Genomic DNA, 18,097 nt, shown 5'->3' with positions numbered 1-18,097 from the left:
AAAGATATAGGAGCTTGTTTTAACAAAAACAATTCCTTAAAAAAGTTCCAGTTCCACTGGCAGATTATTTCACTGATGACATGGGAAGAATGTCTTGTTATAAATTAGATAATCTACCAGTGGAACTAGAACTGGGTTGCTAGGCAACGTGCTGAGTTTGGCCGGGGTTGCTAGGTAACGGCACCAGTGGAACTAGAACTTTTTCATCAAAATTAAGGAATTATTTACTTAAAACAAGCCTCTGTATTTTGCTGAAAAGTTATTTGTAAACAAATTTTTTGTTCTTATTTCAAGTGTAATAAGGAACCAGAGCAAAATTATTTTCATTTTGGTCCTTAAGATATTAAAAAAGATTTTTAACATAACTTTATATGTTGGTCCGTCTGATGGTGTAATTATTTTTCAGTATTAAATAAGTTGAAGTTGTGCTTCTCTTACTGCAGCCCAACGTTTGGCATTTAAAACGTCTCATCTCTGCTTCTTTCACTGTAAATCAGAGTTTCGTCATCAGGAGCGTTAAGGATTCGTCTTCCTGTCAATTGTTGAAAAGTTTCCTAATGATTTCCCAGAGGTGATGCAAAAACAGAAATACAGAGAAAAAGATATTTTTGATTACTCAGCGGAACCTTCTCGTTGTGAAACAACTTTTTTTTTTTTTTTTTACTTCTGAGAAGCTTGAAGGAATTTGTTTGTGCTGAAGCAGTGAAACATCTAAAGCATGAGGGGCGCCGGCCCTTTAAGGACAGTAATTGGACAATCCTGATCAAAGCTGATGAGACTAAATGACTGTGGATCGACCATCAGGGACTTCCTGTTTACCTGAAGCTTCCTGTGATTAAACCAGGAAGTATTTTACTCCTCAGCTGCAGAGGAATCATCTCTGAACACCAAGATGATAGAAACTAGTGACAATTATTCAGTTACATTTACTGGAGCAAAGTTCTCTGAAAAGAATGTATTTTTAGGAGTAGCTCTAGTTTTGTTTTGATGCATCTCTGCTCTTACTGGAGTGAAGTTTTTCACCTCTTATGTATTATAAACACATATTTTGTAGTTTATTTCCACAGGAAATGCGTCTTTATTTATTTATTCTTTTTATTAAATAAACTTCACATCAAGACGATGATTCTGTTTCTTTTTTAAAAAAAGATTTAAATAAAAATAACTCCAACTAACAGTTTCAGTTTTCAAACCTCTTGAGCTTTTCCACATCGTTGCCCTTTACTCTGAAAGCCTCACAGGTTTGTTAGAGAAGAGGTTCTGAAAGTGGGGGGCGGGAACCCCAAAGGGTCATGAGAGGTCAAGTTGGGGGTCGAAAGGTGATTTTCAGAAATGTCATCATGTGACCCCTGAAGTTTGTGGTTTCAAACATACAAATATGGGAAAATGAACTTTCTGCCAGGTGAAAGGTTTTTGTGCCTCAGGGTTAGAAATCTTCAGGGTTATTTTCATTTTGTGACAGTTTCAATTTTATAGCAACATTCCTCTATCTTGGATGGATAAGGTGTAAAGTTTTAGACAGAAAAACAACAAAAAACATTTAAGTAAATGAAGTGAAACACCATCTCATGTAATCTGTTGTGATATTTTACTTTGGTTTGAAAGGAATAAGCTTTGATTTGTGAGGCACAGAAAACTGACGACCTCCCAAGGAGACAGACGGAGGAGAATAAAGGGAGCGGAACAAGTCCTCTGGCTGTTTGGGTCGCGAGGACAAACGGCAGCACAGATGAAGGACGGGGTGGAAGAGCTACTAGAATACCAACCCAAAGGAGGTGATGCTCTGGTGCTGAGTTTCACCACTAATTCTGGTTTTATTCAAATAGTTTCTACTTTTACCATCAGATTCTCAAAAACGTCATAAAATATTACTTTTTTTAGCCTTTAAATGCTTTTTGTTGTGTATTTACAGTCGCTAGGAAAGCTTCACTTAGTCTCTCCACTGCTGAGTAGATCATCTTTGGGTCATTTTTTCCTTTCAGTTTTCTCTGTTCCCTGTTACATTTTTAACTAGTATTTGCTGCAGAACAGCTAGACAGGGTCACGTACATCGAATCTGATATTTTTATGTCTCTCAGCACCTAAATCAGTTTTTATTTAATGCATTGAACTTGGAAAAAATAGCAACGTTTTTGAAAGGAAATGACCCAAAACCTGTTTTTAAAACTGAGAATAAATTTGCTCAAAAGAACCTAAAATAGTTTGAAAACTAGATGCTTTTAAAAAAAACATGTAAAAACATTATTATGTTTTGGATCGACGGTAAATAACTTTCCTTTGCTACATAAAAACAAAACAAAACAAAAAACAACAAAAAAAAGATATTTTTTAAATACTTTTGATTCGACAAGTTTGGCCCAAAATATTTGGTCTTCAAGCTGCAGTATGTAACTTTTATAAACAATATATTTTTCACAACTTTGTTCAAGCTCTCTTCATATTGTGACTTATTTTTTTGTAATAAAAAAAAAGAATGAAGCTCCTCTGTCTCCTCCCAGTTCTAACATCCAATCAGAGGCAGGGGGCGGGTCTTAGCGCTGTCAATCACTCTCTCTCCTCCCCTTGCTCTCTGCTATGCTGTAGCTAGCACAGCTTGTAATAGTTGTGTCAATAATATGTGTGTAGCTAGCATAGCCATGCTAGTTAGCATGACCACCATCGACGACAGTTACAGTTTTCATGTAACTAAGATTTCCCCTCCATTAGCGCATTTAGCAGCGAGTACATGATGTGGATTGACAGCGGTAAGACCCGCCTGCTGGCTCTGATTGGTTGCTTTTTGGTGCATTTTTTCAGAGCTCAGGGAGGAAGTGGAGAAAGATCTTTTCACAGATTTTCTGTCTCATACTGTCACAACATGACAATAAATATGCAAAAAAACATTTTTCCTAAAATAAAAGTTGCGTACAGCACCTTTAAATGTGGAAAAGAAAGATTTAAAAGCATAATGTGAGTTTCCTCTGGTAATCTGACCTCATGTTGCAGACTAAAATCCGTTTCCTTCATTTCTGTTTTAACCACAGGTGTATCTGACAGAACCGAACCGAACAGAAGCTGCTGCACAGCCCGACTTCACCCACTGACTCAGTGACGTTTATACATCTCACTGACGTCACGCAGCGCCGGCCGCCGGCCATCAGCTCCGGCTCATCCCGGCACACTGCCTCGTCTGTCCGCCAGCGGCCGTTACAGATGAGGTCAACATGTATCTCACACTCTGAGCCAGACAGTCACACAGGTGGGTTTCATGCGGGTCGTCTGGACCCGGCAATAAGAGCGCAGTGTTCAGAAAGAGAAGGAGCATTCAGCGTGATCAGGACGCTGCAGGAACACAAAGTCTGACCAATGACTTCTGGTTTCATCTTCATTAAGTTACAACAAGACAGACAGACGGACTATTTGTTTGTAAACACGGCGGATGGACACGCTACTTGACTGCAGAAAGAGCCGGGCCGCATTTAAACTGGTTACCATGGTTACTGGCATTTATCTTGTCATCTTAACTTTAGCTAGCATGTTGTTAGCATCCCAGAACCAGTTATCCAGCTCGATGAAATAAGTTATTCTGCCAAACTGACAACAGTGAAGGAGATGCGTCTTAATGACCCACAAGTTGCAGAAACCAGACAAAAAAAATACTTGGTAAGATTTTGTGTTTTTGCATTGTGGGCCAACACCATCGAGACAAAAGTTAACCAAAAACAAAAAAAGAATAAAATAAAATAAATGATAATAGAAATATTAAAATAAACTCAAGTAATTTTTGCAAAAAATTTGATTTTATTTTTTATAGATTCAAAACTTCAACATTTTCTGCATTAAAGAAAATTTCATCTGGTTTTCAAATCATTTTGGGCTTGAAGAACAAATTTATTCAGTTACAAGAAAAATATTTGAGTCACTTTCTTTCAAAAACATTTGCTATATTTAGCCAAGTTTAATAAATTAAATATTACGCATGGCTAGTAATTAGCCATGTTTAAACATTAGCCATGTGGCTAAACATTAGCCATGTTTAATGTTTACATATTAAATGTGCCCAATGTTTAAACATTAAACTTTAGCCATATTTAATATTTAAACATTAGCCATTTTAAATATTAAACATGGCTAATGCTTAGCCATGTTTAATGAACTAAATATGTAATATTGAAAGATATTAGCCATGTTTAACTATTAAACATGGCTGACATGTTTAGCTAATATGCTAAATCAAAGTTGATTTAGGCTGATTTAGGCACAACATAGTTGATTTTTCAGTAAAATTCTCTATTGTAAAAGTTTGGTTATAAAAAGACAAATACTTTTTGTTGAACTCAACATTTTCTACTGCAAGAAAATCGAACTGATTATAATTGTACCCTGATTACCAATATAAAGTTTGCATCTGCACAAAATTTGCTTAATTCTTGATTTGCATTTGGGGGTCACACAAAATCACTCCAACGGCCACAAATGGCCCGCGAGCCGCACTTTGGACCCCTGCTTTAAGTGGACTGGTCAGTTTCCTGTGGTCTGCTATAAACTGCAACCAGTGATCAAAGGAGCTTCAGAAAGAAGATTTTTTTCTTCTGATGAAGAAGGTAAAGCTCGTCTCACCTTGATGACCGAGTTCCTGTGGTAGAAGCAACACAGAGCCGCTGACAGAGCCTTCAAGTTGCATCGCTCCGTCATCACAACCGTTTCCAAAATGCAACCAAACAGACGGCAACGTTTCCGGTTTCTGACAACTAAAAACTCAACTCAAATGAGCAAATTGCAGAGAAACCTCCATGGCAGAGACCCTGGATCTTTCTGCTCCACAGTCCCCTGCAGAGTGAACTCTCGCTCTGCTCCACTCATCCTTTACATCACTTTTTCCCCTCTAAGCCCCGCCCCCTCCGGGCCTCATGTGCAGCAGAGAAACGACCGTGTGGTGAGGTTTGATCCAGCCGAGTGTGGATCGCCTGGGAGTGGCCCGGTGGCAAATCTCCCTCATCTCCTCTGGAAAAAACATGGCAGGACAAAAAAAGCTGCACTGCACAAAAGTCCTTTTCTTACTTACTAAGCAGCTGAAATGATCCCAGATCACAGCTTTGTTACATCAACTGTTTTCAAAATGTAAAGTTGTAAAATTCATAAGCAGAGGGATGCACTGTCTGCAGTTTTTTGGCCAATTCTATTTTTTTGTTGTTGCCTAAAACGTCGTAGTAAGAAAGTCGCTGAGTTGGCAACATTTGTGAACTGGCCTGGTGGACCAGTCTGTCAATAAAATCTCTCTAATGGAAGAGAAAAAGAAGACAGAAAATGTTTTTAGATCGTTTCTAAGATAAATAAGATCAGTGGATAAGATCGGCTTCACATGCAAATATTGGCCAATCACCCAAAGTTAAGGAGATCAGTGCATCTTCAAAGGATTATGAGTAAAAGTATTTATAACTGCAAACAGAAAAAAGCTGCTTTAAGTTAGTAGCATTATAAATCAGTTTTCAGTGACAATCAGAAACATTTCTAACACCCTGAAGAATAAAATAAAAGAAGAGAGAAAAAAGAACGGAGGATGACAAAGAAGAAAAAGAAAGAATGATTAATTACTGACTAATATGCGACATTAGATGAATGAAACATTCATATTTTAATGAGTAAAAATCTTGTGGGGAAGATAAACGCCTCAGCCTTGGAGTTTTGCCTCAACACAAATTACACTATTAATTCATCAATAACAACAAATTTAACAAATAAATGTCACTTGTGTATTTCTCCAGAAAATAAAATAGCATTTAGTAAATAAAATAAAAAGTTGACTGAATATACAAACTTAAAATGTCTAAATGTAATTTAAGTCCCATTTCAGAAAAAATAAATAATTACGTACTTAATTTAGTAGTAGACCTTTCTGAGGCCCAGAAGTTGATTTTAGGATTGTTTTACCATAAATGCATCACTAAATCATAATGAAAACCAGAAAACTTTTCCTTGATTCACATTGTTTTTGCAGCTGGAATTAAAAATATATTTAATGTAACTGTTTACATCTGTCACTGCTGTGGTTTTTATTGACTTATCGCATGAAGAAGCTTCTTCACGTGATTTAAATTTCATTTCTTATTAAAGCTGCAGTATTTAACTTTTATTTATATAAAAAATATTTTATTTTTTACATATTTATTAAAACTGTTTAGTGTGATCTCTTCTACGTTATCCCAGTGCTAACTAGAAACAACCAATCAGAGCCAGAGGGCGGGGCTTAGTGCTGTCAATTACAAGTGGGATGGCGCTGCTCGTTCCACTTCCCCCTTGCTCTCTGTTATACTGCAGCTAGCATAGCATGTTGTGAATGCTAAGGCTAGTTAGCAAGACTACCAATGACAGCGAATAAACAGTTTTTCTGGAACGGTAAGCCATTTCTCCACCGTTAGCATTTAGTAGTGACTACATAAGGATGATTGACAGCGCTAGGCCCGCCTCGGGGCTCTGATTGGTTGTTTTTGGTCAGGACTGTTGCATTTCTTTAGATGACAATCAATCGGCAGTCAATCATTTCACAGATTATCTGTCACAAAACAATTGGACACTTTTAAAAAATATGTAAAAATGATTTTTTACAGAAGTTAAACGCTGCAGCTTTAATGGAAATGCTGCCACTGAAAAAATGTTTTTGTTTTGTCACATTTCACAGAAAGAGATTTACGGATCTTGAAATAGGCCTCCATCTCCTCCAACTCCCTGTACATGCAAAGTGCAGACAATTCAAAAAGAGTTGAGATCAGAAAAAAAACACCAGAAAAAAGCAGGAAAACCCTGAACTTTTCAGCTTTTAGCTATTAGATATAAATAACAAAGACCGTTTTTCTCTTTTGAGAAATGTATTTTAAGATCTTTTAGTTTAGATCTTTCTGTGCTCTTTTAGAAAATGACTCAGCTCTTGTGTTTTGAAAATAGCCCAGAAAAAGTTTTCAAAGTGAGATCAAACGTCCCTCTCTCCCTTTCTGCCCTGATGAATAGCTATGACTAAATCACTGCTGAGCAATTACAGCCCCAACTTTCCCACCAAACTCGCTGCGAATGGAAGGCGAAGCAACAGAGATGGAAATTCAAAACGCAGCGAAACAAGACAACGTTTCTGCCGGCAAACACAGAGGGAGACACCCGAGCCGGGGGAATATTCCCACTCTAATTACAGCGTGAACTCTCCGACGATACAGGAAGGAAATGCATGTCCAACATTCTCCAGGACACAACACACACACACACACACACACACACACACACACTCCACTGTTGACCACAGCAGCCCCAAATCACCAGCTTGGCTGAATGTACACCTTAAAATACACATATCCAATGGTCCAGGAATGCATCGGAGGGACGGGAATCGACTCAAATCTTTCTATTTCTATATGTTGGTTGTTTCTGATGAACTGACTGAGGGAAACGAAGCTGTTTCTGCCTCTAGCTGGAGAAATTGGGAAGTTTCTTCCATTTTGTATCATATTAATGGAAAAAGTAAATTGTAGTGTTGCATTACATTGGAAAAGAAAACTTGACTTTGGTCATATTTGGTAACAATGAAACTCCAGTGAATTTTTGGGTAAGATAAAAAACCTCTCCCATATGATGACAACCTCTGGTTTTAGCTGTCAAGTTGTCAACATAACACGCTAAACCTTAAAGTTTAAGGTTTAAACGTACGCCAGATATATAAAAGGTAAAAGGACGCAGTGTTTTGCTACTAATTGTCAACACTATGACAACCAGATAACGTCAGGAAAATGTTTTAATTAAATAAAAAAACAAGATCAGGGAAACAGGTCAGTTATGCTAGCTTGACAATGACAACCTTGACATGTAGATGTGCAGCAGAATTCTGTGTTCTGGTTCAGTTAAAAAATAAAAAAAGGCGACATAAACACAAACTCTGACAGAAAATAAATAGAGCAGCAGTCTAGCTGTGTTAACTTAGCTAATAGCAGCGGTAGCTAATCTACCACCTGCTGCGTTAGCTTAGCTAATAGCAGCGGTAGCTAATCTACCACCTGCTCTGTTAACTTAGCTAATAGCAGCGGTAGCTAATCTACCACCTGCTGCGTTAGCTTAGCTAATAGCAGCGGTAGCTAATCTACCACCTGCTCTGTTAACTTAGCTAATAGCAGTGGTAGCTAATCTACCACCTGCTGTGTTAACTTAGCTAATAGCAGCAGTAGCTAAACTACCACCTGCTGCGTTAGCTTAGCTAATAGCAGCAGTAGCTGATCTACCACCTGCTGTGTTAACTTAGCTAATAGCAGCGGTAGCTAATCTACCACCTGCTGCGTTAGCTTAGCTAATAGCAGCAGTAGCTGATCTACCACCTGCTGTGTTAACTTAGCTAATAGCAGCAGTAGCTAATCTACCACCTGCTGCGTTAACTTAGCTAATAGCAACAGTAGCTAATCTACCACCTGCTGGGTTAACTTAGCTAATAGCAACAGTAACTAATCTACCACCTGCTGGGTTAACTTAGCTAATAGCAGCAGTAGCTAATCTACCACCTGCTGGGTTAACTTAGCTAATAGCAGCAGTCGCTAATCTACCACCTGCTGTGTTAACTTAGCTAATAGCAACAGTAGCTAATCTACCACCTGCTGGGTTAACGTAGCTAATAGCAGCAGTAGCTAATCTACCACCTGCTGGGTTAACTTAGCTAATAGCAGCGGTAGCTAATCCAGCACCTGCTGTGTTAGCTTAGCTAATAGCAGCAGTAGCTAATCTACCACCTGCTGTGTTAGCTTAGCTAATAGCAGCGGTAGCTAATCTACCACCTTCTGTGCTAGCTTAGCTAATAGCAGCGGTAGCTAAACTACCACCTGCTGTGTTAGCTTAGCTAATAGCAGCGGTAGCTAATCTACCACCTGCTGTGTTAGCTTAGCTAATAGCAGCGGTAGCTAAACTACCACCTGCTGTGTTAGCTTAGCTAATAGCAGCGGTAGCTAATCTACCACCTGCTGTGTTAGCTTAGCTAATAGCAGCGGTAGCTAATCTACCACCTGCTGTGTTAGCTTAGCTAATAGCAGCGGTAGCTAAACTACCACCTGCTGCGTTAGCTTAGCTAATAGCAGCGGTAGCTATTCTACCACCTGCTGTGTTAGCTTAGCTAATAGCAGCGGTAGCTAATCTACCACCTGCTGTGTTAGCTTAGCTAATAGCAGCGGTAGCTAATCTACCACCTGCTGTGTTAGCTTAGCTAATAGCAGCGGTAGCTAATCTACCACCTGCTGCGTTAGCTTAGCTAATAGCAGCGGTAGCTATTCTACCACCTGCTGTGTTAGCTTAGCTAATAGCAGTGGTAGCTAAACTACCACAGTGATCACTTATTAATAATCACAAAACAAACATCAAGCCTGGAAACATAAAACTGTTCTGTTCTGTTCTTTGTGTAGAAAATGTTTGAGTTTCTTGGTGTTGCATCCCGAAGCACAACTGGAGCTGTTGTCAGAAAACAAGCACAATTGTTTGTTTGTTTGTTTTACAGAAAAAAATGTGATCAAAATATCACTGCTTTCTATATTTTCTGTCAAAATTTGAGTAGAGCAGCAAATTAAAAGCAAAGCAGGAATCAGGAACTTTCAATAAAGTAATTCTTATATATAAGTTAGACTTTATTTACATTTACAAAAAAAACCAAATGTTTTCATATGTTTTAAGTAGCTACAAGATGCTCACATTTACTAAGTTAACATAAGTTAAGCTCACTAAAGTTGCATAAGTCAATTTTACAAAGTCAGTTACTTTAATGCAAACTAAAACGTTCTGTGGGAAAAGTTTGCATACATTTTTTAAGTAAGAACAACTGTTATAAAAGCAGCAGGACAGATTAGTTAGCAAAGTAAAATCAGTAAATACACGATGTTTAATGCCAAGATGCTTCAGGCAGGTAGTTTGTATTTCTGTAAATCCAAACTGCTGTGAGTCATCAAAGCATTATATCATAATCCAGTATCAGCGTCGGCCTGAAGGCGGCGGCGGCGGCGGCGTTCATCAGGCTCCTGTGATGGTTGTGATGAGTCACTGACTCGTAACGTCGCTGTAACTCGACCTCACACCGTTAGCAGAAATGTCACTGCACTTACTGGAACAGTTACATCACATATCTGAACTATATCCGGAAATAGTTCAGATTTTCCAACTCAAACTAAACAAAACTACGACACACAAACAAGAACGCTGCAGACAAAACTCCCTGCTGGTGGATTTATGTTTATTCCTAAAGTATAAGAGGGGAAACACACAAAAAGTAAAATATATTTAAATAATTTAATTCATTTGGGTGCTCATGTAGTTATGGTTTGTAAGGTAATATTGTTTGTTTTGACATCACAACGTTTCAGAAAATAGTTTACAAAATCTATCAAATGTGGCCCAGATTATCCATTTATCCATTCACTACAAACTCTTTGAAGAAGAGAATATATTCTGCAATTATTTTATTTTTGGGGGGAAATATTTTAAAAATAAAGACTGAGAACTAAAAGTCAAAATGAAGTCGTGTTTTTATGTCAGTGGTTTAACCTGAGCAAAACGACTGGACAAAACCCCCAGAATATTATGTTGCAAATCAAAAATAATTACATTTTAATGCAAAAAACCCACTTCATATCGAAAAATTTAGATTTTTATTCTTTGTTTTTGGTCAGTGGTGGGTTCTGCTAACTAAAACGTTAGTTGCACTAACCTTATTGTAGTAATTATAAACATTAGCTTTGCTAATGCTAAAACGCTATGATACTTAGTGAAATGCTAAAACACTATTTCTATACAAAACTACAAAGCAAACTAGCATTTTAGAAAAATTCAATGTAGGGGAAGCTAAATGTTTTCAAAGTTATCAAAAATGTTAAACGTAAAATTAGCTCCACTTTTAGTGGATTAGCAGAAATGCGCCCACACTTGCTTTACTTCTGTATGTCTACTGTACAGATCTTTGTGAAATAAGTAAACTTAAAAATATTTAAATACACAAGCTTTTTTTTTTTAACCACACAATGTGAACAGATTTGGAAATATTGCTGACAACGATTTAACAACTTCTTTTCCTCTTAAGTCTGAAGTTTGAACAAATTCTGGTTTAAATAAATATTAAAGTGGCAAAACAATCTAAAAACTTATCAGGATAATATAATATTCAGAATTTAATAAGAGATCTTATAAAACTCATTTATCTGTAGATTTAATTGATCAGCTCAGATCCACCACAAACTCGTTGGTGGAGCTGAATAATAATCATTTTGGTCTCCATTTACAGCTTAAAGTCTTGCCCCATTACGAAATTAAAGCAATAAATCCCAGCAGTGGATGTTTGATACCGAGACTGACGGCTAAACCAGACGCGCTCTGACAGTTTGGTAGTACCTCCACACGGCCACCAGATGGCGCCCTCCCGCAAACCTTTCAGTCAACCTTAAAATAGAAACTGAGTTTCATACGGAAGAATATGGATATTTATTTGAGCTGCAAACTGAGATAAATTGTAACGTAGCTGTTCTGTTGCAGTTTGTGTGTATATTAGTTTCTCTTTGTGCGCTGCTGCAACCTGAGACAACACACACACACACGCACACACACACACACTTGCATATTTGTGCACAGAGAGCATTATTGTTTTCTAAAGCTCTAAAGCTGCAGAGCTGCTTTCAACTCTGACTGGGAAAGAAAGAGAATAAGAAAAGTGGGAGAAAAGAGAAGAATCGTGAAGAAACCAATAAATCAACTTGTCATGAAAGGCCGTCATGCTTCCCCCAGCTGCTCATTACCGGAAAAAACAGTAATTTAACTGAGGATGAACACTGACAATAACCACATAGTGTCGTTTCTCCCTGAGTAGAAACTACTCATTCCAGTGCTTTTTGATGTCTTAATTCACTAAATGACATCAAACTACTGGAAAGCCCCAAAAATCTCAAAATTATCTGAAAATATTCATGCAGAGATTTTTAAAAGTTACTATACGGACAAACTTCTTTTACATTTGACGATGGGAATAAGCTAATCAGATAAAAAGCAGGTTTTAGCATCTAAAATCTTCAGAAATTCAAGAGCAGTTATATTGCGATAATGATTATTTTAGGAATCGATTATTCTGATGATTAATCGGATCAAATATTGACACATTCTGCAAAGTTTTTATTTCACCACTGAAACTTTTATCTAATGTTAGAAATATATTAAAAGAAAACAAATAATTAAATTTATTTTTTAATAAGGAAATTAACATTTTATTGCCTAAAATGGAAAAACGTAGCATTAGTCTATGATATCTGCAGCTAAAAAAACAACCTATAGTCTAACATTATTCCCAGATTTATCCTCTTGAATGCAGAATTCAACTTTCAGTCATAATATTTATAATAGCAGAACCTCAAAAACAGAATTTTAATCAAAGGATTTTTTAAAATCTTGGATGAAACATGTATATATATATATTTGTATATATTTTTGTACAGTTTTGATTCAGTTGCTGCTCAGAATGTTTGGTTTTTTCACAAAATGCTCTTTTTGTGAGTCTGTATAATCCAGTTAACAATTAATCAATTATTAAATTAGTTGACGCTTATTTCAATAATTAATTAATCATGATTAATCGATTCAGCTCTATATTTATCTAGCTAAGCAGTCATGTTGGAGCGGGTTATTAATTTATTTCTCAATGAGGTTCCAATCCAATTTTAATCCAGTTAATCTACGGCTGCTACTAACAATCAATTATTAAATCATTTTAATAAACGATTAATCACGATTAATCGTTTCAGTTCTAGATAATTTAATGCAAATGTTCTGTGAAAACGACTTTCCTTGCACTGAAAACATCCATTCATAATCACATGTTGCATGTTTTACCGTCGCTGTCGGTGGCTCACCTGTCCGTTTCCAGCTGCTTTAAAAAAAACAAAAAAACTCAAACACACCTGGAGCTGCAGGGCAGAGCTGGCAGCCACATTTTCACACCTATTATGCAACACAACGGATACAGTGGCTGGATAAGCAGCTAGCACACAAACACCAGTGACTCACAGCCCCAGTTTGACCAGTGAGAAGAACTGGGTTTGCTTTTCACACTCAGGTGGCAGCATCACGCATACGAGCCAACAGATGGAGGGAATGATGACGATGGAGTGATGAAGATGGTTCAAGGATCAGGTGGTGAGACACCAAAGTGTTAAAAATAAAAAAAATCATCCAGCATCTGTGCAGTTAGGAAAGTGTTTTGATAAAATACTGATGCAGTAAGGATGCACCGATCCACTTTTTTCACTTTCGATGCCGATATCTGAGGTTTCAACACCGATCTGAGACAGAAAAACTGCACTAAATTTACTTTAAACGTTCCTTTTTTTAAACACAGACATATTTGATAACTCTGCACCAGAACATCTCACTCAAACACACAAACGGCTTCACAAGCTGCAAACATGTAAAAACAACTTTAACTTGTTCAGTCAGGAGTAGAAGAGTCAAAGTAACAGAAACAATAAACTAAAACTGACTAAATCAAAAGGTTCACTACCTAATATGTAAAAATAAACTACAACTAACGGTTCAGAAAGTACAGCTAGAAATTCTGGATATAACGTAAAATAAATAATAAAGCTCGGAGCACGAAGCATAGAACTAGACAGAATAGATCTACATTGACAGTTCAGGCACAGTGTCACCGATACCCGATCAACAATGGTTTCCATATCAGGACTGATACAGATGTTAAAATATCGGATTGGTGCATCTCTAATTACATTCAATTATTTTCTATTTTATTACATTAAAATGAAAAAATCTAGAAAATTCCAACCTTTAATTTGTTCATTTAATCAGTGGGAGGAGAAATCAAAGATTTTAACTCTGGTCCGCCTGCAAACCTCTGGTTCGGTTTGCATGCATATGTGAATACCAAGAGGACCAGAGACCGCTCCAAAAGCAGGAAGTGGACTACAGCGCAGGGCATTCTGGGTAAACACAACCAAAACAAACGCGCTAGGTTAGCGTTAGGGAGAGAAATGGCTCATGGTTTTTTATCAAAGACGAGAGAGAAATCCTACAACCGCTAAAATCTGGCGCTACTCTTTTTCTGTTTACATTTGGTGAAGAAGGAAGTTGTGTTCAGTGTCTTCTGAGGTTTTTGTGTCGTTTCCTTCAGTGGCTCTTGGTGCAGCGCCCCCACAGGCCAGGAGGGGAACAAGTTTGGAAAAATCCTTTAAAAAGCCGTTAAAAATTAAACAAATGTTTCAATTTTGGTCCTAAATCGAACAGATTCTACCGAACTTTCAGCCTAAATGCCAACTGGTTGTTTGGGTAGAGGTTTTGTGTTCTAGCATCACAACTATTAGCATGTAGAGTTTACTAAATGCTGCGAACTGAACATGTAACTGGAACTGTATGTCGTACTTTGACAGAAGGCCATAAAGAATATCACATGTCTGCCAAATGATGCTATGCCAACAGAACGATCACATCGTCTCTCTGTCCCTGAAAGCTGAGACTCAGGTGGTGTGTGTGTGTGTGAGTGTGTGTGTGTGTGTGTTTGTGATTCAAAGCTGCGTTAAGCCGACAGCAGAGAGTCAGATTGTGTGATTTAGGGGCGAATTATCCTGATCATCCAGCAGATATCGGATCAACGTCTCTGAACACTGAGAGGTGATCGGTTTAACTCATGTAGCGCCGCATGTGACCTGCGAAGCATTTAGGTCATAATTTAATGTCCCAACTGTGGCTTGGGGGCCATTTGTGGTCCTTGAAATGATTTTGCTCGGTCCTTGACCTCAAGCTAAAGAACAGTAAAACCAACCAAATGCACTGCAAAAACACAAAACCTTACCAAGTATTTTTGGTGAAGTGCAAATATCCTGAGTAGAGTTGAAATAAGAGAAAACTAACTGAAAAGTAATTTGTCAGCAAGAAATAAGAGCTTGTTAAAAGCCCTTGAATCTTTAATGATAAATAGATTTTATATAAAAGAAATCTACAAAATATTCACAACAAACACATTTTTGTGAATTAAATGAATGAATGAATTTTTAATTAAATTAATTTTGTGGTCCTCCAGGAGTTTAAATTATTCAGCTAATGGCCATTGACTGACACTGCTGCCAATGTTTTAGAACTAAAGTTGGGAGGAGTGTGTGTAAAGTAGCCAACAGTTTGTTTTTTAATATTGTTTACTTTGCATGAAAATCCAAATTACAGAATCAAAAACTGAAACCGCAGAAGTCCCTGTTCAACCCAAAGAGGGCAGCACTGAGACAGTTTTACACCAAATTTACACTAAAAACTCACAATTTGAACAGTAAAACAAAGAATCACCAAGAGAATCAATTTAAACAGTTCATCTGCAAAAATAAAAAGAAAAAAAAGAAATAATTTGTTAATGAATTAGTTTTTGGAATAATTGATACAAACATTTAATTTCCGCAGACATTTCCCTCTTTTTTCACTGCCCAGATAAAATGTGTGTTTTGTCCTACCTTAACGTAGTCGACAGCAGCATCCAGAGCGGCGACAGGATCCCTGGGAAACACAGAGAGAGAGAGAGTCCGGTTCAGAGAAAACATCCCGATGGGTCGGACCCGGAGGCTCGGTTCAGGTGACTCTAACTGGTGCTGATGTTGCTCCTTTTACTTCGGCTGATGCCCGAAACATTTCAACAGCTGCTCTATGAGTCCATGTATGTCCAAACCATGGTTAGGAAAACCCAAAACTGCAAATGTTTTCCATAAAGTTTCAGAGAAATGAAACCAAAAACCATCTGGGCTGTGGAGTTTAAAGTTGAGTCTCTGGTCCGTCCTCTGAGCGGTAAACACGTCCGACCGCCTCTCACTCCTCCCCCACCGTGACACGCATCACAGCCGCACGCCTACTGTTCGTACGCCGCTGGCACTTCCACACAGAGGTCACAGCACACAAACACACACACTTTAAGCAGAAGCACCAGCTTTTAGTAGAGTTTTCATCTAAAAACTGCCTTAAAAACAACCCATTTAGCAGCAGTTTTATCTTGGAGCAGTTTAAATCACCCACACTGCAAAAACACAAAGTGTTCTTGGTCTAGTTTCTAGAGAAAATAAAAAAATACACATTTTGCTGGACGATAAAAAGTTATAGCCATAAACAATAATATTGTTGTTTTGAGTTTATTTTAAAGCATTATAAGGGTAATAATAATACATGAAATATTTCTCAAAGATCAATAAACTTGAAATTCTAATGAACATTTAACACTGGAACTGGAAGACATTTTAAATATCCAAAATAAAGAAACCAAACCAACATAAACAATAAACAAAATGAATTACAAAGTCTGTAAACAAAACTGTCCTTCAAAAAAAGGATCAACACCGTGATCCAAATTATTATGCAAATTGGATTTAAGTGTCATAAAGATTAAATATTTTGTGTTGCTATTAAATGTATAGATGGTTTTGTGTGTCAGGACTCTTTGAATCACTATAATGAATTTCAGAGAGCTGGTTGATTAGTGTGTCTGATGAGCTCAATTAAAGGAAATCTACTTAAGAAGGATGTTCCACATTATTAAGCAGGCCACAGGTTTCAAGCAATATGGGAAAGAGAAAGGATCTCTGCTGACGAAAATCATCAGATAGTGTAGTGCCGTATGACAAGATATGAAAACATTAGATATTTAACGAAAACTGAAGTGTTATCGTACTGTGAAGAGATTTGTGGCTGATTCAGAACAAAAATGGTTTGTACAGATAAAGGCAGAATGAGGAAGTTTTTCTGTTAGACAAATTCATCTGATTAAGAGAGCAGCTGTTAAAATGCTCTTAAAAAGCAGCAAACAGTTATTAGAAGCTGCTGGAGCCTCTGGGGCCTCAAGGTTCAGGATCCGTTTGATTGAAACAGCTTTTGATTTTAGTACATGTGACCACTTAATGCTGCACATTCAAAGAATGACCGTTTGCATTTCTTTATAATCCATAAAATGTTTAAAAAATCTGCTGTGCATAATAATTTGGATCAGTGCATTTTGAGTTTTTTATTCTGGAAAAAAATCCTGTTCTCACGGGGAGCTTTGTTCAGTAAAATCTGATTTATACTGTAATAGTTCATGACTTGAAAATTATACTGACCGTCATTTGCATTGACCATTTAAGAAAATCTGAGAAAATGTCATTTGCATGATAATTTGGAACATAGTTTAGTTGAGACCAAAACACCAGACTGAAGACTTTTATCATCCAGTTTAAAAGAGAAGAGAGAAAAATAATAAATCATACAAATGGAAATTATTGAGCTCTTTTTAATTTATTATTTGATTAAGTTATTCATTGCTTATTGCGATAGGCTTACTTGAAATAAGACAAAAAAAACTTCAGCGTATTTTAAGTCAATAGTTTTTTAAAGTTGACTACAAAAGAAGTAACAGTTTCACTGCCAGATTATTTTTTAACTTATAACTAGGGCTGGAAAATAAATCAATAACAATATATATTGTGATAATCAATATCAATAGACAATACATCTGATAAAATATTCACTGAACTCCGATCCAGAACCGCACAGCATTTTGGGGGATGTAGGCAAACGAAAGTCTTTAGTTGCTCAACCTCTCAGTCAGTGAAGCAAAGTTGGTGGAATCAACTAACTCACACATTCTTTGGTTACCTAGCAACTCACACATTCTTTGGTTACCTAGCAACTCACACATTCTTTGGTTACCTAGCAACTCACACATTCTTTGGTTACCTAGCAACTCACTCATTCTTTGGTTACCTAGCAACTCACACATTCTTTGCTTACCTAGCAACTCACTCATTCTTTGGTTACCTAGCAACTCACACATTCTTTGGTTACCTAGCAACTCACACATTCTTTGGTAATCTAGCAACTCACACATTCTTTGGTAACCTAGCAACTCACACATTCTTTGGTTACCTAGCAACAAAATGTTGAGTGATTTGCCTATAGGGCCTTATAAATGCTTAGAAATAAGAAACAACACAGTAGAGTGAAAACTGTAAATAAAAACAGGAAACGTCACACCACCAGATGGCAGTATTTCAGATATTTAAAACAAAAACCTGATAAGTAATTATCAATATTGACAGTGATATAAACTGATATGAAACGC

At 37.1% G+C, this 18,097-nt stretch overlaps 1 protein-coding gene across 5 annotated transcripts in view; it reads right to left on the bottom strand.

Moving 5' to 3' along the window:
- The window catches only part of bcar3 (BCAR3 adaptor protein, NSP family member), an 84,008-nt gene that overhangs the window by 13,948 nt on the left and 51,963 nt on the right, over window positions 1–18,097 (bottom strand). For 4 of the 5 annotated variants that reach the window (XM_028027005.1, XM_028027006.1, XM_028027008.1 and 1 more), the window contains one exon: window positions 15,471–15,513. In XM_028027005.1, coding sequence (XP_027882806.1) covers window positions 15,471–15,513 — 43 coding nt within the window. Of the gene's footprint in view, window positions 1–4,599; window positions 4,796–15,470; window positions 15,514–18,097 lie in introns of those variants that run through there. The other variant, XM_028027009.1, reaches the window with a different exon arrangement.

This window comes from Xiphophorus couchianus, chromosome 9, assembly GCF_001444195.1.
Source record: "Xiphophorus couchianus chromosome 9, X_couchianus-1.0, whole genome shotgun sequence".
In the NCBI taxonomy this organism is placed as follows: domain Eukaryota; kingdom Metazoa; phylum Chordata; class Actinopteri; order Cyprinodontiformes; family Poeciliidae; genus Xiphophorus; species Xiphophorus couchianus.
The sequence above is the reverse complement of the archived record's forward strand: the minus strand, read 5'-3'. Positions and strand labels throughout refer to the sequence as shown.